This window comes from Nicotiana sylvestris, chromosome 6, assembly GCF_000393655.2.
Source record: "Nicotiana sylvestris chromosome 6, ASM39365v2, whole genome shotgun sequence".
Classification (NCBI taxonomy): domain Eukaryota; kingdom Viridiplantae; phylum Streptophyta; class Magnoliopsida; order Solanales; family Solanaceae; genus Nicotiana; species Nicotiana sylvestris.
Genome location: NC_091062.1, coordinates 135,952,213 through 135,966,745, shown reverse-complemented (window position 1 = coordinate 135,966,745; position 14,533 = coordinate 135,952,213). Strand labels below are relative to the sequence as shown.

The 14,533-nt window shown below is 35.2% G+C and overlaps 1 protein-coding gene across 5 annotated transcripts; it reads left to right on the top strand.

Moving 5' to 3' along the window:
* Nucleotides 1-392: 392 nt before the first annotated feature.
* LOC104247519 (uncharacterized) lies at nucleotides 393-11,912 on the top strand. Of its 5 annotated transcripts, none has more exons than XR_011400244.1 (11): nucleotides 395-499; nucleotides 617-862; nucleotides 1,474-1,678; nucleotides 1,764-1,854; nucleotides 1,936-2,081; nucleotides 3,165-3,408; nucleotides 3,507-3,611; nucleotides 3,705-3,887; nucleotides 3,977-4,181; nucleotides 4,531-5,103; nucleotides 11,808-11,912. XR_011400244.1 is itself a non-coding variant. In XM_009803564.2 (10 exons), exons 1-10 carry the CDS (start codon nucleotides 448-450, stop codon nucleotides 5,016-5,018), a joined length of 1,962 nt encoding a protein of 653 aa, XP_009801866.1. In that variant the 5' UTR covers nucleotides 393-447; the 3' UTR covers nucleotides 5,019-5,371. The 5 variants fall into 5 exon arrangements, 2 of the variants coding, with proteins under 2 accessions (XP_009801866.1, XP_009801863.1); XR_716240.2 differs by lacking the exon at nucleotides 11,808-11,912 and adding an exon at nucleotides 5,557-5,990; XR_011400243.1 differs by lacking the exon at nucleotides 11,808-11,912 and adding an exon at nucleotides 5,538-5,990.
* Nucleotides 11,913-14,533: the final 2,621 nt, after the last annotated feature.

Genomic DNA, 14,533 nt, shown 5'->3' with positions numbered 1-14,533 from the left:
TAAATAAAGATAATTGTAACTTATCCTTTTAATCCATGGTTACCACAATTTCAATAATTCACATTCCCAATTAGACTACTGAAATATGACACTTTTGCTTCAATTATAGCTTAACTTGATTGTCATTTTTCAACTCATTAGGACCTCTGTTTCTCTTTTTCCAAACTACCAAGCCCTTATTTGCAATTTCTCAATCATATGATTGCTTTTCTAAATGGGCCCCACCGAAATCTCAACAGAACTCCGTATCAGAACATGTTACCTCGGAAAACGTTAACCGAAATGTCCACTTTAGTACAAACAAATTTCTATTCAAAGTCCTCCTTTTATTAAAAAATTAATTCAAAGTCCTTTTCTGGAGAAAAAATAAGTAAGTAGAGTCCTTCTTAATCACCCCACCCCAACCCCCCACTACCCCTCCCACTCAATGTGCATGTGTATGTATACATGCACTCCCATTGGTCTAATTCATCTCTGTTACAAAGTAGAAGCTCAACAAGTAAGTTATCCATTTCTTGTTCATAGCATTTTTCTTTTCCTACTCTTTTAACAAACTTGTTTTTTTGTTTGTTCACATCTTATATACTTATCATTAAAATGGTTGTGCTATTTTTAGCAGAAGGCCAACAAAGAAAAACAATGGGGAGATATGCAATTCCAGTGAAGGGATTATTTGTGTTATTCTGCCTCTGGGCAGTGGCTGTAGAGGCTGAGTACTTAAAATATAAGGACCCAAAACAGCCATTGGGTGCAAGAATCAGGGACTTAATGAAAAGAATGAGTCTTGAGGAAAAGATTGGACAGATGACTCAGATTGAGAGGAAAGTTGCCACAGCTGATGTTATGAAGCAATATTTCATTGGTATGTTTGAATAACTATTACTCTTTAGATTGAGATGGCCTTTTTTTAAATGCTTGATTGTTTATTATTCATCAGTGATACTAGAATCTTGCACATTTGATGTTTGGAAAATCCATTCTTTATGTGTATATTAACTACTTATGGTATATGCATACAGATTACAGAAAAGTGATTTAGATCAGATTGACTATCTAAAATTGATACTATCAAGTATCAATCTATATAACACTCTTTCCTTTTTAGTCTGTTCCGAAAAGATTAACATCTTTTTTATTTTTTGAAACTATTTAATTTTAAGATATCCCTTTTACCCTTAATGAGTAGATATGACATGTCATGTTTATGACTACACATTCTTAGGGCTCTTTTTGTATGTTATACATGTTTAGCTTATGTGTCAAGTCTTTTTTTCTCAAAACTCATGCCCAATCAAACATCGTCATATACTGTCATATAAAATGAAACGGAGGTTCAGAATTTTTTGTACTATACATAGGCATTTAAAGGGAACATGGAAAAGGGGCAAGGGGGGGGGGGGGAGAGTTGACATGCTTTCAGTATCTACTGTTGTATTACACATTGGAGTTCATAGTTAGAATTTTTTTTGGCAGGGAGTGTATTGAGTGGTGGAGGGAGTGTTCCAGCACCTAAGGCCTCTGCTGAGGATTGGATCAACATGGTGAATGAGCTTCAAAAGGGTGCTCTTTCGACCCGCCTTGGTATTCCCATGATCTATGGGATTGATGCAGTTCACGGCCACAATAATGTCTACAATGCTACTATCTTCCCTCACAACATTGGGCTTGGTGTCACTAGGCAAGTATCTATGAATTACAGTAAGAAATATGTATGCTTATCTTTCACCTACTATTTGAGTTAAAATTTTGTCTTCTTGATGCAGGGATCCTAATCTTCTAAAGCGGATTGGGGCTGCAACTGCACTGGAAGTTAGAGCCACGGGAATCCAATATGCTTTTTCTCCCTGCATTGCAGTAAGTTGATATGATATGATTGTACTTTTAGTAAAGTTGCATTTCTATTTCTTTGATGTCTGAGTAACTGTGTTATGGTAGGTATGTAGAGATCCTAGGTGGGGTCGTTGTTATGAAAGCTATAGCGAAGATCATAAGATTGTGCGAGCTATGACAGATATAATTCCTGGTTTACAAGGAGATCTGCCAGCTAATTCTCGCAAGGGTGTTCCCTTTGTTGCTGGAAAGTACGTATGTCTATCAGTTCGCATCTTCATCCTTTACCATTTCCATTAAATGATATATGCTAATCCCATTCTTATGAAGAAAAAACAAAGTGAAGATTACTTCAACAAGAAAAAGATGAAAAAACAGAATGACGATTATCTGACAAACTACTTGATAAGCATAAAACTTTATTGAGAAGGCCACATGATAGGGGGGACCTGGTGATCTTAGAATTGATGTCATTGAATTCCTTCACATAGAAGTTCTCTGTCAAACTGAGAAAGTTTGGATTTGATGATCTTAGAATGAATATTATTGACCCATATTTGTTGGTTACAACATATAACTGGTCCTATCAATATCATGGTCCAGCACAGTATTTATCATGACTATGACCTTTGGCAAGTTTGGATATTGTTCATCTTTGGATCAAGTATAAATGAACCATTCAAGTTGGTTTAATCACATTATTTTCGTTATCATGATCTTGGAATAGTTTGAATCTCATAATCGTCTTCAGGATTGTGAGTTATTACACTTAATCAGCCAATGGTCGTTGCATATCGCAGGCTTTATGTATCGCAATCTTTTAACCTAAAATTCGTTAAATTAAATAATCACTGACAGAATTGCATTCTCATGGCACATTACAGCCATGTTTTTTGGCATATTTTTGTTAGTCAATCAATTAACTTAGATTATCTTGGTGTTTTTTTCCAACTTTTAATTATAAAACATAGCCTTTTCCGGTTTTCAGCTTTCGGAATATTTCTTCACACTATAAACTGCTACCTCTCTCGTGAATTCACATCTTTTCCTCCAGTGCACTCAGTTGTCCATTTCATTAAAAATGTAGAGTCTATTATCCGATAGTATTTTTAAAATTCTTTGGAGTACTAAAGTCTTCTCTCATTTACAAAATTGAACATCATAGTGAATTTTAATCTTGCTTAAGATAATGTGTGTGGTACTAGAATAATTCTAGACATTTTGATTATTCACGTGACTATTCTGAATTGCTTCTAAACACCAACCCTGATGTTTCTATTGTTTTCTTCCTTTGTTGTGGAACATTCCTTTAATTGAACTTTCAACTGGTTAAGGTCAAAAGTAGCAGCCTGTGCCAAGCACTTTGTAGGAGATGGTGGCACGGTGAATGGGATCGATGAAAATAACACTGTAATTAACTCAAATGGTTTATTTGGCATCCACATGCCTGCATATTATGATTCAATCATAAAGGGTGTTTCAACGGTAATGGTGTCTTACTCGAGCTGGAACGGGAAAAAGATGCACGCTAACCGAGATCTTGTCACTGGCTTCCTAAAGGACAAGCTCAAGTTCAGGGTAAGAATGATTAACTCAGCTCATTCAGAATCATTAAGTTAAGGTCAAGTAGGGATATATCCGTGTATAACCGCCTATTTTGGCCTGTGTCTTTTCAGGGTTTTGTCATTTCGGATTGGCAAGGCATTGATCGGATTACTAGCCCACCTCATGCTAACTACACTTATTCAGTTCAAGCTGGAGTTTCGGCAGGAATTGACATGGTTGGTTTGCTAGTTTGATCTAGGTTCTTTCTTTTCTTAAAATCAAAATGACAGTTTTAGTTACTCTATATGATTGTCTCGTCTACGCTGCAGATTATGGTTCCAGAGAACTACACAGAGTTTATTGATACTCTAACTCAGCTAGTGAAAGATAATATCATTCCCATTAGCAGAATTGATGATGCCGTGAAGCGGACATTGAGAGTTAAGTTTATCATGGGTCTCTTTGAGAATCCATTAGCTGACCTTAGCTATGTAAACCAACTAGGTTGCCAGGTACCTTTGCTATCCAGTAACTGTTTTCAACTCTTTGGATCTAATTCTTTTATGTGTCTGATATAACGTGCTTCACTGCTTCTCTATAGGAACATAGAGAATTGGCAAGGGAAGCAGTAAGGAAATCACTCGTACTTTTGAAGAACGGAAAGAGCACTAGTCAGCCGTTACTTCCCCTTCCAAAGAAAGCGCCAAAGATACTTGTAGCTGGAACTCATGCGGACAATTTGGGTTACCAATGTGGAGGCTGGACAATAGAATGGCAAGGAGTTGCAGGCAATGATTTAACAGTTGGTATGTCGTCTCATAAGGAATCTGCTTTTACGTATTAGAAGTACCAACACGCATAGATAACTAATGAATATATATCCTTCTTTAATCAAACAGAGGTTAGCGACTTTTTTTTGTAGCACGGATTTAACTTACATGCACAAACAACGTAAAAAGTTTTACTCTAATTTTAGCCTATTGTAGCAGCAACATGACTTTTTTCTAGGTTACTAATTCCACTTTTTGAGGACGATTACTTGTAGTTTTCTTCTTGTGACCTGATAGTATAAAAGTTCTTTTACATGTCAAGGTAGTAGAAGTTAAACTCGTGTAGCATAATCGCGAGAAATTGATCTATTTCTAAACTTGGCAGGAACCACCATTTTAAGTGCTATCAAGAATACCGTGGATCCTGCTACGCAAGTAGTGTACGAGCAGAATCCAGATTCAAACTTTGTGAAGTCCAACGAATTCTCCTACGCGATTGTTATAGTAGGTGAAGTCCCCTATGCAGAGATGTTTGGTGATAGCACAAATCTTACAATAACAGAACCTGGTCCTAGCACTATCAACAATGTGTGTGGGGCTGTGAAATGTGTTGTAGTTGTCGTCTCTGGTCGTCCAGTCGTGCTAGAACCTTATGTCGAAAAGATAGATGCACTCATGGCTGCATGGTTTCCGGGAACTGAAGGCCAAGGTGTTGCAGATGCTTTATTTGGTGACTATGGTTTCAGTGGTAAACTTGCTCGCACTTGGTTCAAGTCAGTTGACCAGCTTCCTATGAACGTTGGCGATCGACATTATGATCCCCTCTTTCCCTTTGGATTTGGTCTCACTACTCAGCCAGTGAAAAGGAATTAAAAGACATGATTGATTTTGTCATTCATTCAGCTTTCAGATAGAGTTTAAGAGCTGTCCCAGAATACTAGTCGACAAAAGAGAGAAGGTACAGAAAGAAATATTAAAATCTTTATTAAGTTATTGCGAAATCGTTGCTTTATTTTTATTTTTTGGTTTAAAAGATAAACATATATTAATATTAAATATTGCGTACAGAGGGCGGATGCTTATATTGTATCCTATCACATGCTGATGCACCAGTAGCGGGTGCCAAAGTATTATACAAAATGATATTACTACTACTACTAAATTTACCACTATTACAATATGTATTTACAATATTATAGTTATCAGAGTGAGGCCTGAATTGATCCAGAACATGTCTTTGCACTGCACTCCTTTCTTGCGCAAAAACTGACCATGCAAAGTCTGGGTTGTCTTCAAAAATACACACCACTGATTGAATGTCAAAATTGCAACCTGCCTTTGCTAGTTTATCTGCAACCCTATTCTGCTCTCTGTATGCATGCAATACTACAGGCTTACCCAACCTGTTCAGGAAGTACCTGCAGTCAGTAGTTAAATTATCAAATGAGACATTGTTCGAATGGAGAAGCATTATAATGTCTTGTGAGTCCACTTCCACCTCCAGTGGAACAAGATTATGTGAGTAAGCTAACTGGAGTCCCTGCAACAAAGCACGTAATTCAGCTGAAGATGATGAGTCTGTTAGAACTGTTGCTGCAAATCCCAATATTCATTCTAGCTTTTGAATTTCGTATTAGTCCACGAATACCAGCCTTGCTTGTTGTATGTGTTCCATCAGTGTTTAGTTTATAGAAATGATCTTTAGGAGGTTTCTATTTGAGATTTTGCTGTCTCTTTTTAACAATTGTATGCTTCTTAGCTACAAGGTATGTAAATTTTGCTGCTTGTTGAGTTGTTAATTTAGTAGAAGCCGTAGACATAGTATGTTTGTAACAGTTATTATTACGTGCTAACCAAATATTCCATAAACTTAGAGGCAAGTATGCCGCTGGATTTATTTGGTAAGGAAAATGAAATTCCTTACAAGTTATGAGTTCGGTGTATCCAATTAGAAGAGTGTGTTCCTTGCAAATGTTGATTGATGAATTCAAGGATGCCCAAATCCAGCCAAAATGTTTTAGCATTTGAGCAATCTAGGAATAAGTGTCTAATAGTTTCATCCTCCTGATGGCAAAATTGACAAGTAGCATCTTGAATTAAGTTAATATGTCTAAGGTAGTCCTTAGTAGGTAGCCTCTTTTTGTGAAGAAGCCAAAGGAACCCTTTAATTTTGGGTTGTACAGGTAGTTTCCATATCCAGTCAGAATTTGTAGAACTATTAGTGGGTACATCATGTTGTGCATCTAAGATACCATATATAGACTTAGTGTTGAAATGACCTGTAGGAGTTAAACCTCAGAAAATGTTATCAACCTTATTATTGTACTTAGATATATAAGTAGCTTGAATTAGTTGAGTAATGTTACTGGGCATCTCAAAAGGTAATTTATTTCAATCTCATCCCTTGTTATCAATAAAGATAAGATAGTCATATTCTGGTGCTCTAAGAGTAAAGGGCCATAAATTTTTGATCTGATTGTTGTACCAGGCCCAATCCAAGGGTCATCCCATAACTTAATATTAGTGTCTTTTCCTATATTCCATTTTATACCTAGTTGACATAGATGCCAGCCATTAGTAATATTAGACCATATATGAGAGTGATTATTATTTTGAGAAGTATTAAGATATTTGGTCAGCAAGATGTTAGCCCACATAGCATTTGGTGTCTTAAATAACCTCCAAGCTAAACTTGCTAGTAAAGCATTGTTCTTTTGACGTAGTTTTTGAATTCCTAAACCTCCATCCTTTTTTGGCCTAGTAATTTCATTCCATCTAACGAGGTGCAATTTCTTTTTTTACTATAGTAGTACCCCATAAAAAATTTCGTTGATACTAATCCATTTTATTAAGAATATGGGATGGAATGTGTATGTACTGCATTATATGATTTGGTAATTGGTTTAGAGTAGATTTTATTAAGGTGGCTCTTCCTGCTAATGTCAGGAATCTAGATTTCTATCGTGCTAGTTTATTTTTAAAATTATCAAGGAGGAACTGGAAATCAACATTTTTGGGTCTTGCTTGGAACATGAGAAATCCCAAGTATTTGCCAAAAGAGGTGCCTTCTTTCATGCTAAAGGAATTAATAACAAAATCCTTATCACACAAACTACAATTTTTAGAGAAGAAAAGTTTTAATTTTTCAAAATTAATTTTTTTCCCAGAATATTTTGAAAAATTATTTAAAACATCAATGATCGCATGACAGCTTTTAGTAGTTATTTTAGAAAACAGTATAATATCGTCTGCGAAGAAGAGGTGAGATAGGAGTGGACCTTTGTTAGACAGTCGAATTGGTTGCCATTTTAAATAATCCACTGATTGAGAAATGCTTCTAGAGAATAATTCCATGCACATGATAAACAAGTATGGTGACAGTGGATCGCCTTGACGAATACCTCTTGAAGGTGTAAAGTATTGGGTGTTTGAGCCGTTAATTAATATGGAAATTGAAGTAGTTGTAACACAAGACATGATTAAAGAAATCATAGAGGGAGGTATATTAAAATAAAATAAAGCACGTCTTATAAAAGACCATTCTAATCTATCAAACGCTTTTTCTAAATCAAGTTTTAATAACATTGAAGGATATTTACCTTTCATTCTAGCAAGGTAATTTAAAGATTCATGTACTATTATAGCATTATCACAAGCTCTTTTACCTTGTTGGAAACTAGTTTGTGTAGGTCCTATAATTTTACTAATGATTGGCTTAAGTCTATTAACTATTATCTTAGTGATGAGCTTATAGACAGTATTGCAAAGGCTAATAGGCCTAAATTGTTGGATTTTTGTAGGATGTTTTACCTTAGGGACCAGGCAAATAAGTGTTTTATTAAGCTCATAAGGTATAATATTTGAACAGAAAACATCATGACAAAATGAGCTAACTTTATCACCTACATCTTTTCAGTATTTTTGGTAGAAAAATGGATGTAACCCATCTGGTCATGGGGCTTTGTAAAACTTTGTAAAGTCGTTAAAATCTCATCTTGATGAAGAGGTGATTCAAGCTTAAGAATATCATCAAAATAGATCTCACAGTTATAAGTATTCACTCTCATTTTTTCCGAGATTAAGTGACCAGTTTGAAAGAGGTCATTGAAATAATTAATAATTAAGCCATGGATTTCAGTAGAGGTAGATACCCAATTCCCTACATTATCTTGTAAAGCATTAATTCTATTTCTACTACGTCTGCGGAGTGTGGAGAGATGATAGAACCTAGTATTCGTATCCCCTTCATTTAGCCAATTTATTCGAGATTTTAACTGCCAAAATTCCTCTTCTATACGAAGAATGTGACTGTATTCCAATGTCAATTGTGTTTCCAAGTTTTATAAGAAAATACTAGTAGGATAATGGGAGGAGGATTGTAACCCTGCTAATCTAGCAAGCAGTTTTCTTTTTTGTTGGAAAATATTACCAAAAATATTTTGATTCCAACATGTGACCACTCTCTTGAAATTATCAGTAGTAGTTAACAAGGGCATATCATTCGACCAAGTTGTATGAACAAACTGTTGAAATTGTGGGTGAGATGCCCACATTGTCTCAAATCTAAATATCTGTTTTTGTATAGGTTGAGGAGGTTCTAAGTTAATTAATAGAGGACAATGATCAGAGTGAGTACGAGGAAGGTGCGTCACAGTTGTATTTGGAAATAAGTTTAACCAATCATAATTAACCAAAAAAATGATCTAGCCTTTCTAATATGGTACGCCCACTTCTTTGTTTATTAGTCCAAGTAAAATGACTACCCTGAAATCCTAAATTAATAAGGCTACAGTTATGCATGAAGTTAGCAAATTTTTCAGCCCTATTATTATTTATAAAGAAACCCCCAAACTTATCCCTAGATTCCAGAATTTCATTAAAGTCCCTCCTATTAGCCAAGGAAAAGCAGTATTATCATGCAAGTTAATTAGGCTATTCCAAAGAACATCACGTAACTGATAATGTCGACTACCATATATAGCAGATAATATCCAAGGAGGTTTTGTGGGACTAACCTGGACCATGCAATGTATTTCCTGATCAGAGATCCTCATTTTTGTGACATTAATAAGATCAGCATTCCACAGCACCACCAAACCCCCTATGAGTCCATTTGCAAAAGTTTGTACCATATTTGTAAAATTAAAGTCCTTACGCAAGCTTGTATGATCTTGCATGTGGGTTTCAAGTAGGATAGCAAGAGTGGGCCTATGATTATTTAGTAGAGACCTAAAGTGCCTCCTAAATTCTGATTATGAGAGCCCCTATAGTTCCAAACTAAGAAATTCATGTATGAATTAGAGTTTTTAGGCTGGGTTGTAGGAGCCTGAGTCATTGGATGGACAACTGAGGGTGTCATCGAATCCATACTCAGTGGAAGTTGAAGAAGCGTCGGAATGATCACCATGGCATATTTCCCAACCTCTGGGTTGGTGGTTTGACGGAAATTGAGACTGCATGTTATCATTTCCGGTGGACACTTTAGAATGAATTTTTTTTCAAATTGTTCTTTGAGGTTGTAAAATTGGATCCCTTTTAACCACCAAAATTCCGTTCGTGTCTCCCTCATCTCCGCAAGAATTGTTATCAGTTCCTCTCTTGTATCTCTGTCTAGTTCTTGTGGAGATGGAGGATGTGATTGCACTGGACTATTTGGTGGGGTGAGACTCTTTAGTGGACTCAATGGGCTTGAATAAGGGGAGAGTGGATTGAAAGAGTCCAGAGGCTGAAACCAAGGAGCATATACCTGACCCATATGACGAGGTGGGTAAAAGGGTAGTAAACTGACAATTTGATCCTAAGTTGGACTCATCTGGGCTATCTGATATGGCCCTGGTTGATGGGTGGAGCTGGAAGCTTAGTGATCCATTGGAAAAGGAGTTTGGGTCGTGTACCATTAATTTTGATTGTAAGCTTCCATTCTCAACCTCATTCTTTCTGTCACAATTTTTGCTAAATGAGTCGGATTCTGTATGAGCAACACCACCTCTTGGTTGTTGAGTTACAGAGTAATTATTAGAGCATATCCCTGCAGTCCTATTTCCAACCAAGATTGGAGAGGAAGGTCTACGGTCATGACCTGAGATGTGTATATCAGAGGTGATGCACTCTGAGGCAGATGAGGACCTACCATTGTGAAGCGAGGGAGATGAAAAAACTGATTGTTGGTTTGGATATTTGCTGTCAGAAACTGACTCTGGCTCATGCCTATGAACGTTGGTCTCTGCATTGAGAATAGAGTGCGGCAATTGCTGTGGTTCAAATGTTGGAGTCGTATTAGGTTTGGGTGTTTGAACTAAGGGAGGGTAAATATTAGTAAGTGAAGGAGATAAGATAGTGGGTTCTTCATGATGATGTTCACATGGGAAGTCATCATGTTGTTTGCATAGGTTTTGAGGAAGCCTAAAATCAGAAGTAAGGGAGATTACTGTAGCATGCATGGTTTTTACTCCTTTGGTCTGAGTTGGATCAAACGTGTCTTTAATATGCAAGGGTCCTTCTGAGTTGTTTGAGGATAAGTGGGTTATGGATGTAGCTGGATGGTTACATGGCAAAGGTGGAATAGGTGTCATGCAGACCTGAGGAAACGTGTTGTAATCAAGTAGAGATGGAGATTGTGTTTCAGGTATAATGTAGGCTTAGGGTTAATAGGAAGAGGATTGGGCAATAAGGTCGGCAGCTTATCAGGAGTAAAGAAGTGGCTGTTAGCACGTTGTTGGATTAGTAATGGATCATTACTTACATTATTTGTTATTGGGCTTTTGAAGAAGTGGTCAAATTGAAAATCTGATGGCCCAGCAGTAGAAAGCATTTGAAATTTGTTTTTAGATTCTATAGTGGGCTCTTGCAGCTTAACTAGCCTGAAATCATCAGGTTTTGTGGGGTAGTCTTGAAACTTCAGATTAACTTTTTAAAAGTTTTGCACATCTCAGTGTTCTTATCTAGAAGGATAGATAAGTCTAGAAAATTAAGCACTCTTTTGATATCTTAATAAGACAAATTTAAAATGTTACTTAAGGTTTAAATTTTTGTACTACATGGTTTAGGATAAATTCATTTTTTTAGCATAATAAGTGAGCTTCAGGTAATTTGAATTTAATACATCTTTGAAGTATTACTTACTGCATGCATTATAAATTAATCCTAACGTCAATTCTTTTGTGTTATTATAATGATTTCTTGTAAGTTAAATAATACAGAAATTTTTCAATCCGATAATTTCAATAATTTAACAAAATATTCTAATGATCTTTCAATTTTTTTTAAAATATTATTTTCTATAGCTATCTTTTAGGTTTTATAGCAAAATATGTATTTATGATTTTATGGTCACTTCCTACGTTTAGCCATTAAATACGCTGGTAATATTTTTCTCTCTCCTACTTTCTGTTCTTTCTCTCACAAGACCACCGTATAGTATACAACTTCAGAAACCACGATCTCTCTCCACCATATCTCTCTCTCAATGTCAGTCTCTTCTCCATGAATATAACCACGATTCTCCACTGATTCATCTACAATGTCTCGCGAAATTTTCAAATTTTTTTGCTCCAAAAAGTTGTGGTAAGTGTTAAAGTTGTTAGATTTTGGCTGGTACATTGCTTCTTTTGTTTCTCTTTACTAATTTCTTAGAAATAATCACCATTGTTATACTTTCACCAGAAAACTCGAAATTTCATCTCCAATGGCTGATTCAACAACTCACAAGAGGGTTACCCGACATCGAAACAAGCCCAATTTTTGAGAAATCTTCGAAAGAATCAACACTTCCTGATGCGGAAAAGAGAAGAAAACTTATGGATGATGATTCAGGGGTTAAGGGAAAAGATACTTTATTTTCATTATATTCAATGTATCTCGTTGTATTCCATGTATTTCATTATATTCACTGTCTTTAGTTTTTTCTACTTTTTCAATATATTCACTGTATTTAAGTGTATTCAATGTAATTATATAATTTCAAAGCTTCACTTTGTTTCATTGTTTTGTTCAGCAGTATGTATTCAATGTATTGTAGAATATATTCATATATTTTTTTAATTAATATAATTTATTTATTCAGATGTATATATGTATTCAAATATATCTGCAGTATGTATTCATATGTTTAGCACTATAGATGACCTGTTATTCTTCATGTATTCAACGTATTGTATGTATTTAACTGTATTCAATATAATTATATAATTTCAATATATAAATATATTTGTAAAGATACTACTAAAAATATTTTAGTAAAGATACCACTAAAAAAAGAAAGGACGGATTGAATCTCTGAAGATTGCTCTGTTTTTGGGGTGTTTTTTGGCTGAGAATTTTTTCTATAACTGAAAATATAAAATTTTCGTGTTATAATTGAATTTGTTAAGTTATATTAGAAGTTTATCGTGTTAATTGATTCACTTACCGTTTTTAAACAACTGAAGACCTTTTTTTCGTAGATTTCCGTTAATATATTCCGAATACAGCTCACGAATACATACGAATACAGTCTATGTTTAGCTGGACTTCCTTGTTTTCCGCCGAGTTTTGCTACTGTATTCATGAATACAGTAGCTTGAATATATCGAATACACTATATAACAAGCAAAAACATAGCTATAGAAAATAATTAAGTAAATGATAGCTATAGCAAGTTAATAGCCACTAAACAATATTCTCTCTATTCCAGTTTATGTGAACCTATTTCCTTTTTGGTTCGTTCCAAAAAGAATGACTCCTTTCTAAATTTGGAAACAATTTAGTTTAAACTGCCAATTCTACCCTTAATGAAAAGCTTTTATAATCACACAAATACTCTAGGCCCCTTTTTGATTTGTTTAGGACCACAAATTCAAAAAGTCTTCATTTTTTCTTAAACCCCGTGTCTAGTCAAACAGGTTCACATAAATTAGAACGGAGGGAGAAGTCATTTCTGAAAATTTCTCAAAAAACATAACTACTGTAATGCATTGGTAAAAGGCTGCAAATGCTGTTAAAGAGCTGTGTGTGAAAATTTCAGATTGAGCTACGGTACTTTTGAGAGAAAGGAAAATTTGAGTGGCCCCATGTTTCATGAGAATTGCTGCTAAAATGAGAAGCTCGATCTTTACAAGAAGTAACTTAGAATGCCAGACATGCATGACCATGAGACAGACACCTCACCCACTCAAATTTTCCTTTCTCTCAAAAGTACCGTAGCTCAATCCGAAATTTTCACAAACAGCTCTTTAACAGCATTTGTAGTCTTTTACCAATGCATTATTGTAGTTATGTTTTTTGAGGAATTTTCAGAAATGACTGCTCCCTCCGTTCCAATTTATGTGAACATGTTTGACTAGACACGAAGTTTAAGAAAAATGAAAACTTTTTGCATTTGTGGTCCTAAACAAATCAAAAAGGGGTCTAGAGTATTTGTGTGGTTATAAAAACTTCTCATTAAGAGTAGAATTGGAAGTTTAAACTAAATTGTTTTCAAATTTAGAAAGGAGTCATTCTTTTTGGAACGAACCAAAAAGGAAATAGGTTCACGTAAACTGGAATAGAGAGAATATTGTTTAGTGGCTATTAACTTGCTATAGCTATCATTTACTTAATTATTTCCTATAGCTATCCATTTAATTATCTGAATAATCATGTTTAAACTGAATGGAAATTTTGTACAATAAGGCGTGGTTTGGTTAGAGAAAATAGGAAAAATAATCCTAGCAGAAAATTCAGAAAATTGTACAGTGCTAATTGGTTGGAGGAATTAGGAAAGCATGTAATTGCTACATAATATTTTAATGTATCATTAGTCACTGCATACCAATCCATGCACAGTTATCCGGAGAAAATGACAAAATAGTCGGGGGTTGCTATAAAATGGTCATTTAATTTTAATATATATCTAAGTAGTTGTCCTTTATATTTATCAAAATTGAGCACTTTTGATCTTTGTTACTAATAAACACACGACGACATTATCTTTGACAGAATTTAGACATAAAGTTTAACTTTTTTAAAATAAAACTTATTAGTAATAAAATTTCAGATTAACAATTTCTGATAAAAATTTATTACTCGGGTTAGGGATCTCGGAATTCGATTCCGGACATACGCTCAGGTCCCATATTTTTCTACGGACCCTCCGGGACCGTCAAATCACAAATCCGGGTCCGTTTGCTCAAAATGTTGACCAAAGTCAAACTTAGCCTTTTAAGAAAATCCTAAGGAATCAAATGGGCATATTTCACTCCAAACTCTTCCAAATCCCGAACCAACCGTCCCCGCAAGTCGTAGATTAGTTAAAGCAAGTGCGGGAAGTTTTATTTAAGGGAACGGAATTCTAAAAGGCAAAACGACCAGTCGGGTCGTTACAATGTGTCTAGCGGTTCTAACTTTGAAAGAGAGCGCCCTTTTAACAACTT

What these genes read in the sequence shown, in the direction of transcription:
- LOC104247519 (XM_009803561.2), top strand. Translation starts at nt 448, where the DNA reads ATGCACTCCCATTGGTCTAATTCATCTCTGTTACAAAGTAGAAGCTCA. An exon ending in TAAACCAACTAGGTTGCCAG is followed by an intron (nt 3,888 to 3,976) that starts GTACCTTTGCTA and finishes GCTTCTCTATAG; the next exon opens with GAACATAGAGAATTGGCAAG. An exon ending in AGGCAATGATTTAACAGTTG is followed by an intron (nt 4,182 to 4,530) that starts GTATGTCGTCTC and finishes TAAACTTGGCAG; the next exon opens with GAACCACCATTTTAAGTGCT.